Raw genomic sequence first — 21,123 nt, forward strand, 5'->3', positions numbered from 1 at the left:
TCTTGCCTATTTGTGTCCTGGAAGAATAGCTGTCCCTTGGGGAGCTTCCATGGTTCTTATCTGTCTATAGATCATGGGAATGAGCTAGGAAACATGACATGAACCTTATGGGAATTGTCTATGATGATAAGGAAGTTACTGCATACCTGTGAGCACCTTTGAAGGATCCTCCTTTCCCCATAACTGGAGAATAGTCTCTAGGGTAAGGAAGGGACACTTGTAAGAAAACCTCTGTGGAAGAGGATTTTGTACCAATCCAGTCTCTGAGGGCGCCAAGTCTAGCCTCTCTCTGAAAATATATTCTCCAGAGAGCAAGTCAAGGCATCAGGCTGTATTTTCCAGGTCGGGGGCGGCTAGACAGGTACAAGGAAACATATAACTTCTATTGTCCTCTCACCCCCCAGGTCATAGCTGGACTCCCTTTCAAGCCTCTTTCAGTCCCATTCTCAGAACTGTGACTGCCTCTCTCTAACAGGAACATCGATACCCTCATTGTGGATATCTACCCGGTGCTGGACACTCCAGCCAAACACGTCCTGTGGCAGTTCATCTACCAATTGCTGACCTATGAGGAGCAGGAACATTGCCAGCAGAAGATTGCTCGGTTTCTGGGCTACAAGTCTATGACGGGTGAGCAGCAAAATCCTGAATCCATAACTGACTCTAATCCTTTTTACTTGGAGGGAATATTTCTGTACAAAAACATGTGAAAACTGGAGCCTCCGAAGGCTAGGTTATCCCTTGGGGTGTAAAGGATTCTGAATATGAAATGCTCACACCAAGGACTTTCCAAAGGAAGATTCCATACAGGCTTGCCAATACCACATGGGCACATGGTCTCTAGTAGAGATCCTGGGGTAGCACAAGCCTTTGGTCTGGGGGGTCTGCGGGATGGAACCAAGGTAGGGTTGAACTGAGGAGAATCTCAACTGGGGCTGGGTAGACAGGATTTGGAAAGGAAATGTGCTAAGCTCCACTGTTTCTATACTGTGAAAAGACTATAAATGCTTCTAGCACCTTCTAAATTTGACTCCTTTGAGCAAAGCCTCAGTCACCCCACCCTGTTATAGCTCCAGGAGAAATTATCCTTCTTGCACATTTTGGGAGCAAGAGTAAAGACTTATTAGGTAACATGGTCATGATCTTATATGTTTCCCTGGTGGATAAAATGATGAGGTAATGAATTATGTGCAGGGTAGAGTCATAGCTGTTGGTTCTGAGGGCTTGCCCCAAAGTAAATATGAATGAAGCCAGAAGCGGCACATGTGCCATGGTGTTCCTGAAGAAAAACAGTTGTGCTGCATGCATCTGGGGTTTTTTCCCTGGCAAGTATGACTAACTTCTGCTTAATTCAGTAAACTTTGAATTAACCTTTCATAGCCCACTTTAAATTCTATGTAGCTTTACTTTTGTCTCCAAAGTAAACAAAAACCATCTAAAATCTACTGATCAAAGAGGACTGGGGAGGAGAGAGTGCCTGCCCTGGGACAGGACCTGGTAGCCAGAGGTATGAGTATGCAGCCAAAGGTATAAGTGTCCAAGAACGGGGATACTTAACTGTCGTCATGGAAGGCAAAGTAGCCTAGAAGGAATAATGAGACACTTGAATGGTACCATTTACTGCAAGAGTTAGAGATGTCAACTCTGTACTGCTGTCCTGAGCCACCGGTAATGTAGCTCCCTCCTTCACAGCCCCAGGAAACAATTTCCCTCTTCAAAACACTGAAGTACCAGCAGTGTCCCATCCCATAATGTATGCTAAATTCAAACATCAGGTTGGGTCATTCTTGGGGGAGCTCTAACAGGAAAAGGCATAAATTGGGACTCCGGAGACTTAGTGGTCTTTTCTACTGTTGTCCAGTCACGTGAAACTCTTCACAACCCCATGGACCATAGCACACCAATGCTATTGGGGTTTTCATGGCAAGACTACTGGAGTGGTTTGTCATTTCCTTCTCCAATGGATTAAGGCAAACACAGATTAATTTGCCCAGGGTCATACAGTTAGTAAGTGTATGAGAATGGATTAAACTCAGGTCCTCCTAATTCCAGGCCTAGTGCTTTATCCACTGAACAACCTAGCTGCCTCCTTACCCCACAAAGGCATTCATTTGGAGAGAATTGCTACTAGCATTTGCTGCTAAGTCAGCAGCCACACCAAAAAATTAAAGATAACTCACATGCAAAATGTATATTTGAAGCCAAGTTTATTGAAATGAAATTATGGGGTACATTTGACTGGTCTTTGGTCTCACATAGGAACCCGGCTTCTGAGGTATCCCTGCTTGCTTCCTGTGAGGGGGCATGTCACTCTAGACCTATAGGGGGTGGGGCAAGGGTCCTTTGGCTTTGGGCCCCCTGCTGAGCCTACCAAGTAAGTGCAAAGTTCACAGCAGCCCAAAGGTGAAGAGTTGTTTTCCCCATACATGCAGAAAGTTATCTTTCTTCATTATATGGAATTTGAAGTTTCCCTTAGTTTTCCCTGCTTTCGGGATCTATGGCACATGGGGATCATGGAATCAGAAACCAGTCTTAAAATTTAACTTCATAATTGTCTTTGGGTCTAGATCTGTTTAAAAAAAAAAGCCTTCCTAATTGCTGAACCTTTTAGAGGGGTAATTTATCTATGATCTCATTGTTTGTCACATAAGAGGGGTAGGCAATGACCAGACAGATCAAGCTTAAGAAATCAGGGTCAATGTTGGAAAGTGTTGGAACCATGAGGGAATTGTTAATAAAAACCAAAATTTAACAAAATACAGACTTAAATATTATCTCTCTTCTAACTCAAGGTTTTTCTGTCCAAAATCATACAAAACACAAAGTATTGTAAAAGGGCAGGGAACAAAAAAATTCATCTGGACAATACTTAGATTCTGTACTATTGACTTTTAGTGTAATTCCAGTCCCAAAGGCCGTTGGTATCACCAACTCCACCCCTCCCTCATACAGGTTGGACGTCCAATGGACTGTCAGACTGGGGTTACATTCATAAAACAATTTTTCTAAGCAAGAGGAATCATTGTTTTGCCTCCTTTGTGCTTGGGATTTATGCTAGTTTAACAAAAAGCATAGAAACATCTCTTTAACAAGACAAACCAGGCTTAAAGCTTTTTAGTTTAGTTCAGTTTTTCTCATTAGGGACATGGTTCATTCTTACTGCTCAGCAAACATGAGAAAAAGAAAAACTCACCTCTTAATCAAAAGTGAAATTACATATGTACATATCTATGTATATATCTCTAAATATATCCTATCTATGTCTATGTGTGTGTGTGTGTGTGTGTGTGTGTAGCACCATTCTCAAATGATAAAAGCTAGAATAATGCATGTGTGTATTTGGACAAATATTCTTGTGTTCTCATTAAAACTGTGTGGCACAATGGAAGAAATGATGGATTTAGATTCAGAGGAACTGGGTTCAGATTTGGCTTTAGGGCTTGATACCTGGGAAGCTTGGACAAACCATTGACGTGTGAGAAAGGTGTGGTGGAGTGCAGTGGTATCAAATGCAAATATAAACCATAATAAGGATCCCTGTCAGCAGTATATTGACTTAGAAAGCCACATATTAACATTATCTATGTTCTATTATATTTTTATTTTATTTTGTTAAATATTTCCCAGTTTAATCTGATTCTTGCCACCTATTAGACACCCCTTAGGACAGAGTATTTGACTTAGAGTTAGGTACACCTGGGTTTGGATTCTACCTCTGATACTTACTGGCTGTATGACTCCAGGCAAATCACTTGACATATCTGGGCTTTAGTTTCCTCAAATGTAAAATGAAGTAATTGGATCTCTTAGGTCCTTTTCAAGCCAGAATCTGTCATCCTATGGTCCAATGATGTCTCTGGGCCTCACTCTCATCTATAAAATGGGAGAGTTGCGCCTAGATGGCTTCTAAAGTCTCTTTCAGCTCTAGGAAGCTCACTTTTTCAAAATGAAAACAGCCCCTTCTTCTTAGTTACTGTCTTAGAAAGGGAAAGAGAGACCATTAAATTACTCTTTGACTGCTTTTTTTAGAGACAAGGAAATCTATTCCCTCAAGATTATTAAACAAAATTTAATATGAAAGAAGAGAAAATAAAATCACAACCTGCAGTTTTCAATGCTACTTTTAAGAAAGACCTGGTGGTTCCAACTTTTGAGTAAAAGGGATTATTTTGAGAGCATATCTGATAATCTGCAACTGTTTTTTGAGCCCCTGAATGCAAATCTCAACCTCTCTTCAGGGTTAAGAATTTAGAGCCATATAAAACAAATTACACAAAGTTCATTTTAATGTTTCATATATGGGGATTTCTTGTAGCAATCAGATAAACATAAAAGTTAACAAAAAGCTGGAAAAGGCCAACAACCATAGGCGTTTATTATATATTGACAGTGCTTTTAGAGATTCTTATAAATGTGCATGAGAAATCCACTGGTTTGGAACATTGCTCAAGGTGTCAGATTTTTTCATTGTGTTAATTGGCTTTACTCAATTTTTTTCTTTTCCTCTTTTATTAAAATTTTTCTTTTTAGTTATAAGTCTCGCTTGGGAGGGAATACAGGCACAAACGTAGTTAATATGAAAAACAAAAGAAAGCAATAAAAATTTAGTTTAAAAAAATGAATGGGGGCACAGCTAGGTGGCGCAGTGGAAAGAGCACCAGCCCTGGAGTCAGGAGGACCTGAGTTCAAATGTGACCTCAGACACATAACACTTCCTAGCTGTGTGAGTTTGGGCAAGTCACTTAACCCCAATCGCCTTGCCCCTCCCCCCCCCCAAAAAGTGAATGGGAGGCTGTTGCTTGGACACTGGAGACAAACCAACATTAATTTGGGAAGATCAGCTTTTGCCAGATGAAATTATTCTGGAGGGGAAATATGGGGTCAGGTGGTAGGACAGAAATCATTTGAAATGTTCCAAAGCTGAATTTTTAATTGAGGGGACAAGACAGAAGCAGTATTATGATGTGATTGTATATAAAAGCTAGAGATCGCCAATATTTTCAGAGGTGAGGTTGTTGGACTTTGTCTCCTTCAGACTCTGTTTCTGGATATTGGTGAACACAATAAAGCTATCAGTCAGTCAATAAACATTTATTAAACACCTACTATTTGCCAAAAACTATGCTAAGCACTGGGAATATAAATACTAAAAAAAGAAAGACCTGCCCTCAAGGAGCTTAGAATCAAATGAGGGAAGACAGCACAAAAAGAAACTGGGGTGTATCTGGGGGGGCAGGGAATCGAAAAGGTACAATTATTAGAGGGCATGGTGGAAAAGTCAGATAAGTTCCAAAGTAGTAAATCCAGGTAAATATTAGATGTTCTGAGCTGAGCTCCCTCCACAAACAGGGATTTGGGAGTTCATGGCTCCATCCTCCAATCAGAAGGATAGAGGGTGGTGCTGATGTAGAGTACTGAGGTTGGATCTAGAAGGATGATGAGATTTTCCCAATATTGACCTTCTTGCTAAGGTAAGAAATGAGGAAGATGGAGGAACCAGCGTAGTCCCCTTTCTCTGGAGGAACACAGAGCAGATCCAGTTTCTTGGACTCTGCCCCAAATAGGCAGTTCTGAAGGGGGAGACATAATATCCATCTAGAGCTGAAAGGCACCTACCTTAAAAGTCATCTCATCCATCCCCTTCATTTTAAAGATGAGGAGACTGAGACCCAGTGAGCTTAAGTAACTTGTCCAGACTCCTGAGAGAAAGCTGGAACTTTGCAGCTGCCTTCGTAGTATTAAAACTTGACAATGATATGCCCTTGTGTGTTGAATTCGGGACTTATCCTTATTGGTAGCGTGTGAATTCTGTCAACTTATACTGTGTGCCTCATTTTTTATATTTTTTTGGAAATTTTTTATATGATTGTTTTAAATACAGCTTATATTTTCCAATAATATTTCTAAATGTTTGTTTTGTTAACCTCTTATCCTGAGATTTGTCACTCAGTTTATTTCATCTTGTGTGTGTGTGTTTTTGGCTAATTTAATTTTTCCTTTGATTCTCTCTTTTTTTATCTACTTTGAGTTAAAAATTCTGTTTTCTGGTGCTTACTTTAATGCTGTTTGAATATATTTTTCATGTGACATTACAGTTTACAATATTTTTACTGTATTAGAATTCTTTTGTTATTTGTTCATTTATTTGAGATATTTTTCTCTAAAAACAGTTTTCTTTTAGCCTTCCTAACTTTGCTTTTAAAGAACTATGTCACTATTTTGTATTCATCCTTAGTTCCCTGCACTTGCTTTCATCTTTTATACATATTATGAAATCAAAGTTAATCACTAATTTCCTAATGTATTTACAATTTTCTTTAGACAACTCCTCTTTTTTCCCCTTCATTGGAATAGTTTATGTCTTCAGCTTTCATTCCTATAAAAGCTTCCAATCACTTTTAGTCTAATTTTCCTTGTAGATTTTTTGAATGCTTTGCAGTTGACTCTCCCTAAATCTACAGTATATACATCAGACTATACTCAGCTTTCCTCTCTTTATCCTGAAAACCAAGATGTCGCTTTGCATATTATCTTGTCATATTGGTTTTTATGGAACATTTTTATGGAGCATTAAATTAAATGCATCTACCTTGTCTCTTCAATTTTTTTCCATTTGTTTGATAACAAGAATTTCTCTCCCATCCACAATGTGTGTGTATTCATTCGGGGAGGCTTCTGTTAAAGGATTTCTGTAGGAATATCTATTTCATCCTACCTCAGAGCCCAACCATACAAATTGCAGCTCTTCTCTTCAAGTCAATTATTAATCAACACCTGCTATTGTGGTGCTCTCAGATCTATGCCTCCAAGCAAGGCGAGGCAGCTAGATAGGCACAGTAGATAGATCACTGGTCTTAGAGTTAGGAAGACCTGAGTTCAAATCCTGCTTCAGATGATTACTTAGCTATCTGACCCTGAGTAAATCATTTAACCTCTCAGCCTCAGTTTCCTCATCTGTAAAATGAGAGGGTTGGATTTGATGGTCTCAAGGTGGTCCCTTCCAGTCCTAAAATCTATTTTTCAGATCTGCCATTAAGGCGGGGGTAGGTAGTATCACTGGCACATCAGGCTAGATAACCAGAGTCACTACACTAGAAATATAGGTCATGAAGATCTCTGGCTGATGAAGTAACCAGCTTTCTCTTCTCTAAGGCCTAACTCTGTTCTCCTGACCATGGGACCATCAGTGTCCACCAGCCAACCAAATGTCTTCTAAGGCTCCACACCTATGGTACAGGCCATGGTGTGCTCCTCTTTACTAACTCCAGGGAACCTTCCATTGGCATCTGGCCCTCTAGTATAGGAACTCACAGATACCCAAGGAAGCCATAGGAAAAAATGAGGAAAACCACTTGAGGTCAGTAGGAGATATCTGCTTCCCAGAACACATCTGGCTTTCTGTTCCTGCTCCTTCCATGCACTGTCATGACTGATCAAATGTCCTCTGCTCCATCCTCAATCTCTTCTGTGTTTTGGAGGAAGCAATCAACTTGGCTTGGCACATAGTAAGTACTTAATAAATGTCTGTACAAACAATATATATATATATATGTGTGTATATATATGTATATATATATGATAAATTAGAGACAATCAAAGAAGGTACTAACCCCTGTTAGTAAGGGTTTCCTTCTTGGACCTTACATCTCACTGTTCTGTGACTCCATGATGCATAACACTGCACAATATCTGTTGATATCTTAGCCATCTACTAGACCATAAGGTCCTTGATAGTCTGAGACCATCTCTTACCTAAACTTTCTATCTACCTCAACACCTAGCATATTACTCTTCACATGCTTAATAAATGTCTCTTGCATTATAATACTGAGCACCCATTCCTTTAGGTCAGAAGGCCATCAGAGTGGGAATGTTCTGTTCAGAGGCACCTTTGATCACCTGATGTCAGGGTTACCCACTTGGACTTAAGGAAACGGATTAAAAATAGGGCATGGGACTGTCGATCTAAGGAGCCCATCAGGGTTTACAGACCACAGGACCCAGCTATTCTAAAACCTTTAGTAGCATCTTTGAGACCTTGAAGATCTGTAAATCAGTCAATAGGCATTTATGTGCCAGGTCTAAATTGAAAAAGTCTTTGGGCAAAAGGATGCACAAACACCAAGGAAATACTTTGAACTGGGGTGGGATAGCAGGGAGCTGGAACAAGATACTGAAAGACCAGATGGCCCTGGGCCTTGGGCCTTAATGAACTATGTCAGTTTCCCAAGGTACCAACTCTTCTTCTTGTCCTTAATCCTTGGGATTGGGCTGAGAAAGCCATGGAACTAACCTGTCATCACCATCTAAACTTGTTGTTGAGTCCATAAGTCCTGTCTGACTCTTCATGACCTCATTTTGGGGTTTTCTTGACAAAGACATTGGAGTGGTTTGCTATTCCCTCTCCACCTCATTTTACAGATGAGGAAACAGAGGCACACAGGGTTAAGTGACTTGCCCAGGGTCACATAGGTAATAAGTGTCTGAGGCCAGATTCGAACTCAGAAAGATGAGTCATCCTGATTCCAAGCCCAGTGCTCTATCCACTGTGCCACCTAGCTGCTCTATCTAAACTTGTACCCAAACCCTAATCATTTCTCTTCTTTCCTTGACTCTTGTCACTATGTCTATGTATATGTATACACACATAAATACATGTTTGTTTATATATTTTTTTTAACCAGCAGGAAGTTATCACTAACCTGATCCCATTCAAAATAAAAAGCAAGCAATGGTTTGCCCATAGTCCCACATACACCTTAGCAGTTGTGTAATCCGCCCAACACCAGAGGGTGCTCAAGGTAGTGGCAAAGTTTTCCTTCGCTCTCAGAGAATTCTGCCTCTGTCTTTTAGCCCCTATGTCTTTGTGAGAGTTAGCTGTTCACCTTATCAGAGCTACAGTTCTGAAAGTGTGGTCTGAGACCCTTGGAAGTGCCAAATATCCTTTCATGGGGTCAAAAAGGTCAAAACTATTTTCATAATACTAAGATGTTTTAATTTCTAATATGATAAATATCGATAGGTGTAATTCACATAAACAAAAACTCTTTGGAGGAGAGAAGGAGTGAGTCCTAAATAATTTTTAAGAGTGTAAAGGAGTTCTGAGACCAAAAAACTTGAGAACCGCTATTCTAGAGAGTGTATGATTAGTGTGGATTTATCCAGTTAAAATCTTAACTCACAAATCCCCTCCCACCCACAGGAAAACCCTGCCCTTTATCCTGGTCATCAGTATCGCAATGAATCCAAATCATGTGACCAACAACACCCACCACCACCACCATCCCCCTTTGAAAAGCCAACATATTAGACATAATGGCCTAATGGAAAGAATACCTGACTAGTTGTCAAGAAACCTGGGTTCTAGCCCTGCGTGTGCCATTAATTTGCTGTATGACCTTGGGCAACTCTCTTCCCTTCTCTTCCCTCAGTTTCCTCATCTGTAAACTGAGGGGTTTGGACTATATGACTTTCAACGTCTCATCTAGTGCTGAAGTTCTAATTCTATGATACCTGAAAGATCGATCACCCAAAATAACATTTTACTAATATGTATTTATACATAGAAGAGAAGGGACAGGAAGGGTTGATGAGTAGAATCACAGGGTAATAATCATGGGCACCCTCTTTTCAGAAACAATGGCAGTCTTGATTTGTTTACCATTCCCAGAGCAAGGGGTGGAAGTGGAGAGAGGGGTGTGTGTGTGTGTGTGTGTGTGTGTGTGTGTGTGTGTGTGTGTGTGTAAGCATGTGTGTAAGGCATGACAGTTAGATGACCAGGTGACTGGGGCCACCTAGATTCTCAGTGTATTCTCACCAACAGAACGGCATGGCCCCAGTATAGAAGCGGGAGGTCCAGTTGGGAACATAATGACCAAATCACCTATGCCCTGGATTGAGAAGACTCTGAGAAGTTCCCAGGAACATCCAGCTAAGGTCTCCCTGGGACAGGTGGTCACTGCACAGGGACAACAATCATGACTCTAAGCTTTCTTACAGCTGCATCAGAGAGCGAGACAGAAGAGAGACCTCCGAGTTCCCTGCGGATGGCCTCTGTATGCCGGGGGAGTATGAGAAATCAGGGTTCAGAGGGAACCAGCAGTGGAGGTAAGGAGGTATAAGGGACCTTTTTTTTGGACAAGGGAGAAATGAGACATTTGGGGCTCCAGACTCTTTAGAAGGTCCCTCCCCGTCCTTGCTTTTCCCTCTTGCTGCTGCTATAACATCTTAGCGCCAAGAGCAGCTCAGCAGTGGAGGTGTTAAGGAGAGTAGTATAAGTACTAGAAGCCGAAGGCTGGAGAGAGACAGCGTGACAGCCAGCAGAGTAGAGAGCCCAGGCCTGAAGGATCTGAGCAGAGCGGGGCATGACTGGATTAGATCTTAGTGCTTAAGGAAGGGGGTGGGTGAAGAGAGGCCCTTCCCCCTCACTTGTTCCTCCCATTGCCTGGCACTGTGGGACCGCCGGCTTGGAACAGATAAACAAGTTATTCATCACTGTTCTTTGGTCACTGAAGTATGATGGGAAACCTGGCACAGAATCTGTGGCTGTCTAAACCGTCCCCCTCCCCCTCCTCCCTCCCCCAACTCCTTCTAAAGGACCCGACTGTTAGGCATGATGGAAGGAAAACTAGACTGCTATGAGGAGGCCTGGGCTTTAGCCCTGCTTCTGCCATTACTTTGCTGTGTGACCTTGGGCAAGTCACTTCCCTTCCAGTTTTGTCCTCTGCAGAATGAGGGTTTTGGCCTTCGTGACCTCCAATCTCTCATCTAGCTCTAAAGTTCTGATTCTGTGATCTCTGAAAGAAACAGTGACTCCTGTCTTGAAGGAAGGGCAGTTGGCATGATGCAATGGGGTTGCAGGGGAGAAAAGTAGGCAGCTAGGTTGTGCAGTGGCCAGAGCCCTCGACGTGGAGTCAAAAGGACCTGAGTTAAAATCTGGCTTTTAATGTGTATATATTTTATATGTAATACTTTATATGAGGGAGCCCTGGGGCTAACCTTTCATCATTATCTAAACTTCTTGTTATTGAGTCCTTTAAATCCTGTCTGACTTTTCATGACCTCTGTGTGACTTTGGTAAAGTCACTTAACCTCTACCTCTGTTTCCTTCTCTGTAAAATAGAGATAGTAACAGCACCTACCTCTCTAGGTTGTTTTGAGGCCCAAATGAGATATTTGTAAAGCGCTTTGCAAATCTTGAAGTGCTATGTGAATGATAGCTATTTTGATGAGGATGATGGTGTAGAAGTGTTAACCTTCTCTCTGATTTCTTTTTCCTGACTACCAGCAGAAACAGGGAAAATCTGGGAAAATTTGGGGTGTTTCCCAGAAATTTCTCTATCCCATGGGATTATTTCCTGGATGCTATCCCTTCAGTCTTAAAATCAAGCCTAAGGTAGCTACAGTCATCATTAGCCATATTCCTTGTCTCACCTACTTTTTTCCACCTTGTCTAAGCCCCACAAAGTTGCTCAAGTTACCTTCGACTCGATCGTTAATCCTATCGCCTGGGTGTTTAGACAACCACAAATCCTAGTGCCATGTCTCATACCCAAAGCCTCTTTTCAATAGGATTTCACATTTCTATAGCTCTTTACACTTTACAAAGCATTTTCTTCACAGCAGCTCTGTAAGCCAGATGATGCCAGGAGTAATTGCTCCATTTAACTGAAGGGGAAACTGAAGCTCAGAGCAACTAAATGAAAGAATCTGGGTCTTCTGACTCCAAGTTCAGGACTTTTTCTACTATATTATGTTGAACATTTAACTTTTTCCTATTTCTTCCAGTAGGTCCCAGTGAAAGTGTGGAAATTCCTATTCCTGTGACCCCTGGAGAGCGTCAGGCTGGGGATGGCACATCCCTTCCAGAAACCCCAAATCCTAAAATGGTTTGAATTTTATGCCTTCTTATCTTCATTCTTGATATTCCCTTCTCTTTCTTTCCTTCCTTTCCTTTACTGTCTTCATCACCATCCTACTCCCACTTTATCCTTTTCTTTCCCTCCTCTCTTCTCCTGCATGGATGTCAGAGAGCTGGGATGGCATAACAAGGATTAGTATTCTTTATTATCCAGGAAGGGGTGGTAGAATGGTCATGAAAATTATAATCGGGAGTCTCTTCCAGGAACCAGAAGGGAAGGGCTCCACCTAATCAAACAGCTCATACACACACCTCACCCAGCCACAAGGGCCTGGCATTGCATGAATTATGTCCTCAGGCTGTCCTTGAGGCAAATCCAGGCTCCAAGGCCCACAGCCAAGAATATCAGGCCAAGTCTAAAAGGAACTGGGTAGTAAACTCTAATAGGAACGCTAATGAAAATGGAGTCTGTGGTGCCAGGCTCTTGAGGTGCCAATCTCTCCCTTGCAGATGTCTGCTGTTTATGCAGAGCTGGAAACCCGGTTGAGCAGTAGCTTCAGAGGAAAAATGGGAAGTATATCCAAACCCAGAGCTTCCCCTCCAGTGGCTGATCCACCAAATATCCCAGGTATTTTCTGTCTATCCCTCCTAACATGTTCACACCTGCTTCTTTCTTTATGTGTATGTGCATAGGCTGGGGGAGGGGATGGGGGCAGGGAGGGAAGAATACTATCCCTAGTCCTCATTTTTCTTGCAATATGGCCAGTCCAGATCTATTAGGCCAGAATGTGGCTTGTACCTTCTCTTTTATTTAGCAATAGTAGTATTCAAAATATTTATTATTAAAGAACAATTGACTTTTTTTAAACAATAAGTTGTAGTTTATAAGTCCCTTTAACTTACACTTGAATCATAGAATATCAGTAATAAAAGGGACCTCCAAAGGTTGTTTATTTCAATCTCTACACAAAACATGATTCCCGTCAACAACTTTCCTTAAAAAGCAACCATCCACCCCCAAAGAGATCAAAGAAAAAGGAAAAGAATCTATATGTACAAAAATATTGATAGCAACTCTTTTTGTAGTGGCAAGGAATTGGACATTGAGGGGATGCCCATCAATTGGGGAATGGCTGAACAAGTTGTGGCATATGATTGTGGTGGAATACTATTGTACAATGAGAAACAATGTGGGGGATGGTTTCAGAAAAAAACATGGGAAGACCTAAATGAACTGATGCGAAGTAAAGTGGGAAGAACTAAGAGATCATTGTATACAGTACCAACAATATTGTGATTATGATCAACCGGGAAAGACTTGGCTACTCTGATCAATATGTCACCCTGTTTGCCTCAGTTTTCCTCATCTATAAAATGAGCTGGATAAGGAAATGGCAAAACCACTCCAATATCTTTGCCAAGAAACACCAAATGGGGTCACAAAGAGTCAAACATGACTGAAATGATAGGACAACATACGTATTATCCAAATGAGATGTACATAAAGTGCTTTGAAAACCTTGAAGCACTCTATGAAGTCAGCTATTATTATAGTTGTCTTTTCTTCTCAACCATCATCTCCATGAGGGGAAAGACTATTTCTCACCTTTGTGTGCTCCTTAGTGCCTAGTACAGTGCCTTGAACACAGTAAACATTTGTGACCATTTTTTTGAATACACAGTTATGTTGTACTTCACAGTTCAAAAAATTAAAATAACTTCTACTCATGTAAAGTTTTACATACATTCTCATGTAATCCTCATAACAACCTTGTGATAAAGGTAATTGGGACTCAGAGATGCAATAACCATTCATTTAATAAGTGAGAAAACCTAGGCCTAGTGACTACAAGCCCAGTCCTCTTTCTCTTGACACATAAATGAATTAATGAAGGTGTGAATGACCAAATCCTCTTGTGCTGCTTCATTTGCAGGGGCCCGGAAGCCTGGGCCAATCATTTCATGGCCGAATGACCCTCTCCCACCCCAGCCCTGCTATTATCACCCCTGCCCTGGGAGCCTCCCGTCCCCAAGCAGCACAGAATCCCATCCCTACGTCAGCCTGGACAGCAGCCCAGCTCCTTCACCCCAGCTCACAGCCATGGCCAGCAGTCCTAGCCCCCCCACCTGCAGGGAAAAACTCTTCACTTTCTCGAGACCACCACGGAGTCAGGACACAGACCGCTTCTTGGACGCTCTCAGTGCACAGCTGGGTGCCCGGGTTACCATGGTTGATGACTTTCTCACCCCTGAGAATGACTATGAAGAGGTGAGAACTGAACCGCCCCTGCTGCAGAAGTGGAGGCAGGAAACGGCTCCTGGCTCTATTGGCAATGATAGGCAAGATTCCTACGGATGCCCAGCCTGGAGCAGGCACTCCCAAGGACTTTAGAGTTTGAGGAGAATGTGTCTAATTGGGCTAATTGGGATGCATTAATAGATGTTTGAAATTAGTAAGCACATCCTTTCAAAGTCTTCTCTTCCCAAGTTCCTTTAATGGATCCTTATGTGATAAGATTTTGAGTCCCCTTCTTGTCCAGTCACCTTCCCCTGGAGGAACCCCAACTTGTTAGTGGTCTTCCTAAAATCTGATGCCCACAGCTAGACAGAGTACTCTGTGTGTCATGACTAGGACAGAATCAATGTAGCTGTGCACCTCTCCGGGGGCCCTGATTCCAGAGGCTGCATGGAGTCAGGAAGATTGGGCTGAAATCCTGCCCCTGATACATCCTGGCTGTGTGACCTTGAGCAAGCCACCTAGCCCCTTGGTGCCCCTAGACCACCCTTCAGGAGGAGAAGCTGCAGAAAAAAGTGCTGACCTGCCTTCGTAGAGTTTTCTACATGAATGAAATCAGGTTCAGGCCTCAAAGAAAAGGAAGTATGGCATCCTTAGTAAGGGAAGGGTGGAGGGAAGGTTCATATAGTTTAACTCTTCCCAGGCCTTCCCACACCACATCTGTGGCACCATGTCCAGGTGTGAGCACCACATTTTAGGGAAAATTCTGGCAAGTCAGAGCTTGTACTATCAATATCTGGTACTGGAGGCCTGTAGCCTGGAGAATCCATAAGCTTTCATTAGAGAAGAGAAGTCTTTGGTGGGACATGGTAACTGTCCTCAAGAATTTGAAGGTTTAGATTGGTTCTGCTGGGCCCCAGCAACCAGAACTAGGAGCTTTGGGTGGAAATTGGAGAGTGGCAGATTGTAGCTTGATGTAAGGAAAATCTTCTTGACAACTAAAAGTGGAATGAGTTGCCTTAGAAGGTCTTGTTGTTCTGTTTGTGAAGAGGACCATGGCATCAGGAAGGAGATGTCATGCCTTGCAAATGAATTGGATTTAAGTGAGGCAGGGCTGTGCAAAGTCACCAGCATCACTCTCTCCTCCAGAGTAGTGACTTCTCCTTTGATGACAGTCTTTGAGCTGAGGTGGAAAATATTATAGAAGGGATTCTTGTGTAGTTGTGGATAGCACTAAATGACTTCCGAGTCCCATCCAACTAACATCCATGAATGGAGATTGGTTGGGTGAGCCAACATAACACTTCAGTCCTGATGCTACCCTCAGATCTTTCCTTCCTTACCACTCTTACCTCATTCCATTCATCCCATTTTGCCCCATCCCTTTCCATCTTATCCAGATACTACAGCCATCATACTGATCAGGGAAGCAATGTGGCCAATGACCTGAGTAGTGAGAGTGAGTAATCCACCTGGCCTCTTAATTGCCAGAGCGGGCACAGTGGGAAGGAAAAGGAAGGGGCAGGATAGAGCAGTTCCTGATGTAGCAGTGGCCTGCCAGGCAGGGGATAGAGAATGTGGTCCAGGGCCTAGCTGAGATAGGAGCAGGAACAGAATAGATCCAAACCATGGCCTTGTGACACCTGCATCTCTACACTCCTGGGAAGTGGGCAACCCACAGCCAATGTCCAGTGAAACCTATTGAAAGTGTTCAGAGGAAAGAAGGGAAAGCAGGAAGGAAGGAAGGAAGGAAGGAAGGAAGGAGGAGGGTGGGAGTTCTGGGCCCAAGAGACAGAGGTAAACTGAACTAAAAGGCAATTTCTCTGAGAATGGAAGCCAATATACTGCATTCCAGGAGGACCTGAGATCTAAGAACACTTCCTCTGGAGTCAGAAGACCTAAATTCAGATTCCACCTCTGAAGCTTACTATCTTTGTGATCTTGAACAAATCACTTAATCTCTTCGGGCCAAAGTTCTTCATCTAGAAAATGAGGAGGTTGGACTAGATGGCCTCCGTGAACACTGAGTCCAAAGTCAGGAAGACCCAAGTTCATATCTGACCTCAGACATTACCTGTATGGCCCTGGGCAAGTCACTTAACTTCAGTTTGCCTCAGTTTCCTCACCTGTAAAATGGAGATAATAATAGCACCTACTCCCAGAGATATTTTGAAGATCAAATGAGATGGTAATTTTACGCATTTAGCACAGTGCCCAGTATGCAGTAAGCGCTATAGAAATGTTAGTAGTAGTGGTAATTGTTGTTATTTCTCTGAAACTATGAGGTAGGCTAGCTCTATTTCTCTAATGTGGCACCTTTGTTTCTTTGCTGTGCTTGTTATTTCAGTGCTCCTAATGTACTCCAACCTCAGCCTTTCTTTTTCTTCCTTTATCATAAACAGATGAGTTTCCTTGACGACCAGGGCAGCTATGTGACCAATGACCTGAGTAGTGTCAGCGAGTATGTCAGTAGCAGTGAGGAGGGCAGCTCACTGACCTATTCTTCCATCTCTGACCACATCCCCCCACCGCCTCTCAGCCCACCTCCTCCACCCCCACTCCAATTCCATGACCCCAAACCAGGTCCTCGGAACCTCGATGGACCTCTTAACACCACCACACTGGCCAAGCCACTTGGGGCCCACTCCCACCAAGTCCCTCCCCCTCCTCCACCGCCTCTTCCCCCACCAGTCCCTTGTGCTCCTCCGCTGCTCCACCGAGGCCTCGGACATCGCCGCAGCGAATCGAACCACATGAGTGTCAAACGCCTTCGGTGGGAGCAGGTGGAGAACTCAGAAGGCACTATATGGGGCCAGGTAAGTGGGCAGACCCAGGTCTTGGAAAACTGGGGCACTAGGAACTGTCTTTTGCAGGTAACAGGTGGGTATTGAAGTGGATGTAAGTTGGCTAGTCTCCTATTTTGTTTATGAGGGGACTGGCTTTATCCCCAGTTTGGGAAGTTAAAAAAGGTAGAGGACACCCCAGAAGTCACACTGTTAAGTACCTCCAGAACTTCACCTGGAGTAGGTTCTCACTGAAGGTGGCTAGCCTTAGGATTCTGAGCTGCTTAGGTTAATTATCTAATATGAGTCTGTTAGGTCCCTCCCTAAGTATCCTCAATATCTCAGGAACCTATAGACTAGATATCTTCCTGGCTTGAGGCTGATTTGCAGGTTCTGAAGAAGAGTCCCCAGCTCACATCCTGACCTTAGAATCCTTCAGGTATAGACAAGGAATTCCCATAATTACATGGCATCTGCAAGACAAAACAGTATTTCTTTCAATGAACTGCTTCACCTCGGTTGGAGCCAATGGCTGTAATCAGAGCATTAGTGTCATAGGCAACCCTCACGGGTTCTTAAAGACTAAGCTAAAGGTAGGGATTTTTTTTCACTAAAAGGCCAAAATTCACTCTAAGAAGTCCTCATTAATCTGCAGACTATAATAGACAATGGAAATTATACTCATAGAATGTCAGAGCTAGAAGGCACCCTAGTGATTACCTACTCCAGATCCTTCACGTTACAGATTCGAAAATGGATGCCCCTGAGGATGGAGTAACTTTCTCAAAGTAAATTAGTAGTAGAACTGGGGCTCCATCCTATATCTCTTGACTCCCAGTCCTATGTTCCTGGCCCAGGGTAGCATATACATACTACATATACATACATATATACATATATATCTTGAAGCCAAAATCTTTCAAAAAATTTATTTTGTCTGTATGTTTTTTTATACACGGACAAAAGGAAGGGTTCAAAAACATAGGATTATTTCACATTTACCAGGTTTGAAAAAAAATCATGAAGAAGCAAGTCAGGCACCAAAAATTTATTAAATTAATAAATTTGTCATTATTTCTTAAGCATTAGGAACACAAAAAAAGGGAAGACAGCCCCTGACCTCAAGGAGTCCATAATCTAATGGATTAGACAACATGTAAATAGCTATGGACAAACAAGATATAGATAGGGTATTGGGGGGAGGGGTCTTGTTAATTAAGAACTTTCAGCATTGTTGTCTTCATTTTCAGTTAGTCTTCTGATGCAGTGCCTTTTATCTCTGATTGCAGGCATATCTCAATCAAGTTGTATAAAAATATTGATTCACACCAAGATTCTTACAATGTATGAAATCGACTTTGAACCAGGCAACAGTTTTGCTGAATTTTTGTGTAACATCAGTATAGCCAGGCCATGATAATAACTAAAGAAGAAAATAGTGACATAAAATTACAGAAGAATCAAAATGATATAGTCAAGTATTAGCCTATTCACACTGTGTTATCCTATTTGCATCTCAATTAGTGTTTTTGTAGAGATATATACAAAAAAAGCTGCCTAGAGTCACATAGGGCTTACATTTGGCTTGAGCATTTCCCACCTTTGGGAACTAGAAGCTAAGAGGTGGGGATCAGGAGCCCTGGGTTTGAGTCACAGTTCTGCTAATAACTGGCTTTGGGCAAATCTTTTCCCCTTCCTCTCATTAATTTTCTCATGTGTAATATACTGGGCATTGGGAGAGGGCCTGAATGAGACAACTCCCAAGGTCCTTTCTAATTCTGACAGTCTGAGTCTATGCAATGTGCTACCCTCTGAAGCCAGCTGCCATGCTGTTTCAGGACTATGTGGTTAATTTCTTAGCTTTATCTAAACTCTACCCCATAGAACATTGTCCCCTATGTATCCAGTGATCTCTCCCACTGACTTCAGGAGTTATTACTTTCAGATCAGTCACTCACATTTGAAAGGTTCTACTGACTTTAATAAATGTAGTTCACCTCCCTCACCAAGCCCTTCTAGCTTACAATGAGGTGTGGAAACTCCTTCCACCAATACAGATCAATCAATCAGTGAAACAGATGTGTCCCATGATATCCCAATGTCATTACCCAAGGGACCACTTTCTCTCCTGCCCCTCCCCCTTTCTTACAGCTTGGGGAAGATTCGGATTATGACAAATTGAATGACATGGTGAAATATTTAGACTTGGAGCTCCACTTTGGGACACAGAAGCCAGCAAGTGAGTGACCCAGCATACCTGAAGGGAAATGGATGAGGGTGGGGGGTCTCCAGAGCAGGAGAAAACAGATTTCTTCTTGTCAGATTGACTGGGAATGGGCTCACTGAGTTCACTAAACAGTTTAGAACCCTTTTAGCCTGACTTGGGAGGGGTGGTCCTGAATGGAAGACGAAAGGCTCTTCAAGTGCTCCCTTTGCTTTTGGCACTGTTGTTACCCATGTGACTTTTGAAAAGTTCCTCAGCCTCAGTTCCCTCATCTGTAAAATGGGAATAGCAATACTTGCACTACCTTTCTCACAGAGCTGTTGTAATTCATAAACTGCAAAAGCGTTATGGAAATATGAAGTATTATTATTATTATCTTATATTTAGAAATTGGTATTCACTCCTGGATTAATAATCCTACTGGTACTATATCTGCTTGGGCCATCCGTGTCAGGAAGCACAAATAAACAGAAACTAGGAGAGCCCAAGGTCAGCTGCCTTTATTATGCACAGAGAAGGAGGTTGAGATCAGCAGCCTAGGAAGGTGCTCATAACTACACCCATATAGACAGGCATGAAAGGCCTTACCAGAAACTCACCATCAGTAGTGGTGGCCAGGCTGGTGCCATGATCTCTGGGTGAACCCAGAGCAGTTGCAGCATCTTTTGTGGTGATTGGGGGCTGGGGCAGGTGGTACATTACTTGGACTGGCTCCTTGATGAGAACAGGGGACCAGCATAATCCCCTGAGTCCTATATAACACTGACTCCCTTGGCCCTCACTGCCTGAAGACCAGGAAGCTTATATTTCACCCCTCCCTCAGTGTTCTCAGACACCCTTAAAGGGAATTAGAGGTGTCTAGGCTTTTTTGCCAATGGCTGCAGCCTGATTGCAAGCAGAGGGGAGAGGTCCCTTGAACCTCGGCTCCATTTTACCACTAACAGTCAGATTAGCTTTTATAAAGAAATACTTACTTCAAAGGTATGTCCAGGAGTGCCCTTTCCACACCCCATACCACCTCATTCTCTGGGTTGGGAAAAGGGATTGGGTTCACAGTTTGTCTCAGTTCCTATAGAGCACAGTCTCAATTTCTAAGTCCAAAATCCCTCTTGTGCTTGTCTCAGGCATCCTGGCTTCCCAAGGCATTTATGCCAGGCTGGTTGGCTCCAAGGTTGCTATGGTTTGAGCTCCCAGGTCCAGTGGGTATTGCTGTCTTTACCTGAAATTGAGAAAGACTAACAAAACAGCACAGAAAGAAGTACCTCAAGCCACAAGGCCTAACAGGCAAGAGAAGGGAGATATCTCCTCACTCCCTTCCCAGGTCATTTCATGGTGCCCGCACTATAGGTGAACTACGCATGGTTCTCACCTTTGGGATGCAACAAGAGTAAGACTGTCCCAGTATGGCCAGTTTTAAAGATGCAGCCTGGCTACATAGCCAATCAGAGGAAACTACTCTCAACTACATTGTAGGGAAATACAGGGAAGCAGGGAGCTTCCATGTTAGGTGATCTGTGCATGTTTAGGGGAAGTGCTATTATCCCTAGGTATTATTGGAATTTGCTCTCCTCTATCCCAAATCTAGGGGCAGCTGGGTGGCACAGTGCACAGAGCTCTAGACCTGGAGTCAGGAAGACTCATCTTCCTGAGTTCAAATCTGGTCTCAGACATTTACTGAGCAAGTCAGTTAACCCTGCTTGCCTCAGTTTCCTCATCTGTAAAATGAGCTGGAGAAGAAATGGCAAACCGTTCAGTGCTTTTTGCCAAGAAAACCCCAAAATGGAGTCAAGAAGAGTTGGACACAACTGAAAAAACAACTGAACAATAAAAATCTCATGCCTAAATTTGACATGGCCTATAATCTCCCACTGTGTGACTCATTAAGAGGCTAAATATGATCACTGTGAAGAGAGAACTTTGTCATGGGGTGCTTTCTTCCAGGGCTAGAAGGTGGATTAAGCATCAGGCTTCCACCTATAGGAAGCTCAAGTTAAACTACCCAACCCACAGTATGTACTTA

At 42.7% G+C, this 21,123-nt stretch overlaps 1 protein-coding gene across 1 annotated transcript in view; it reads left to right on the forward strand.

Moving 5' to 3' along the window:
- GRID2IP (Grid2 interacting protein) overlaps positions 1–21,123 on the forward strand; it is a 134,338-nt gene that overhangs the window by 81,295 nt on the left and 31,920 nt on the right. The window contains exons 9-15 of the mRNA XM_027859739.1: positions 476–630; positions 10,000–10,107; positions 11,791–11,888; positions 12,371–12,488; positions 13,795–14,129; positions 16,499–16,912; positions 19,031–19,118. Coding sequence (XP_027715540.1) covers positions 476–630; positions 10,000–10,107; positions 11,791–11,888; positions 12,371–12,488; positions 13,795–14,129; positions 16,499–16,912; positions 19,031–19,118 — 1,316 coding nt within the window. The remainder of the gene's footprint in view (positions 1–475; positions 631–9,999; positions 10,108–11,790; positions 11,889–12,370; positions 12,489–13,794; positions 14,130–16,498; positions 16,913–19,030; positions 19,119–21,123) is intronic.

Source organism: Vombatus ursinus, unplaced genomic scaffold (genome assembly GCF_900497805.2).
Source record: "Vombatus ursinus unplaced genomic scaffold, bare-nosed wombat genome assembly UNPS02014171.1, whole genome shotgun sequence".
NCBI classification, from domain to species: domain Eukaryota; kingdom Metazoa; phylum Chordata; class Mammalia; order Diprotodontia; family Vombatidae; genus Vombatus; species Vombatus ursinus.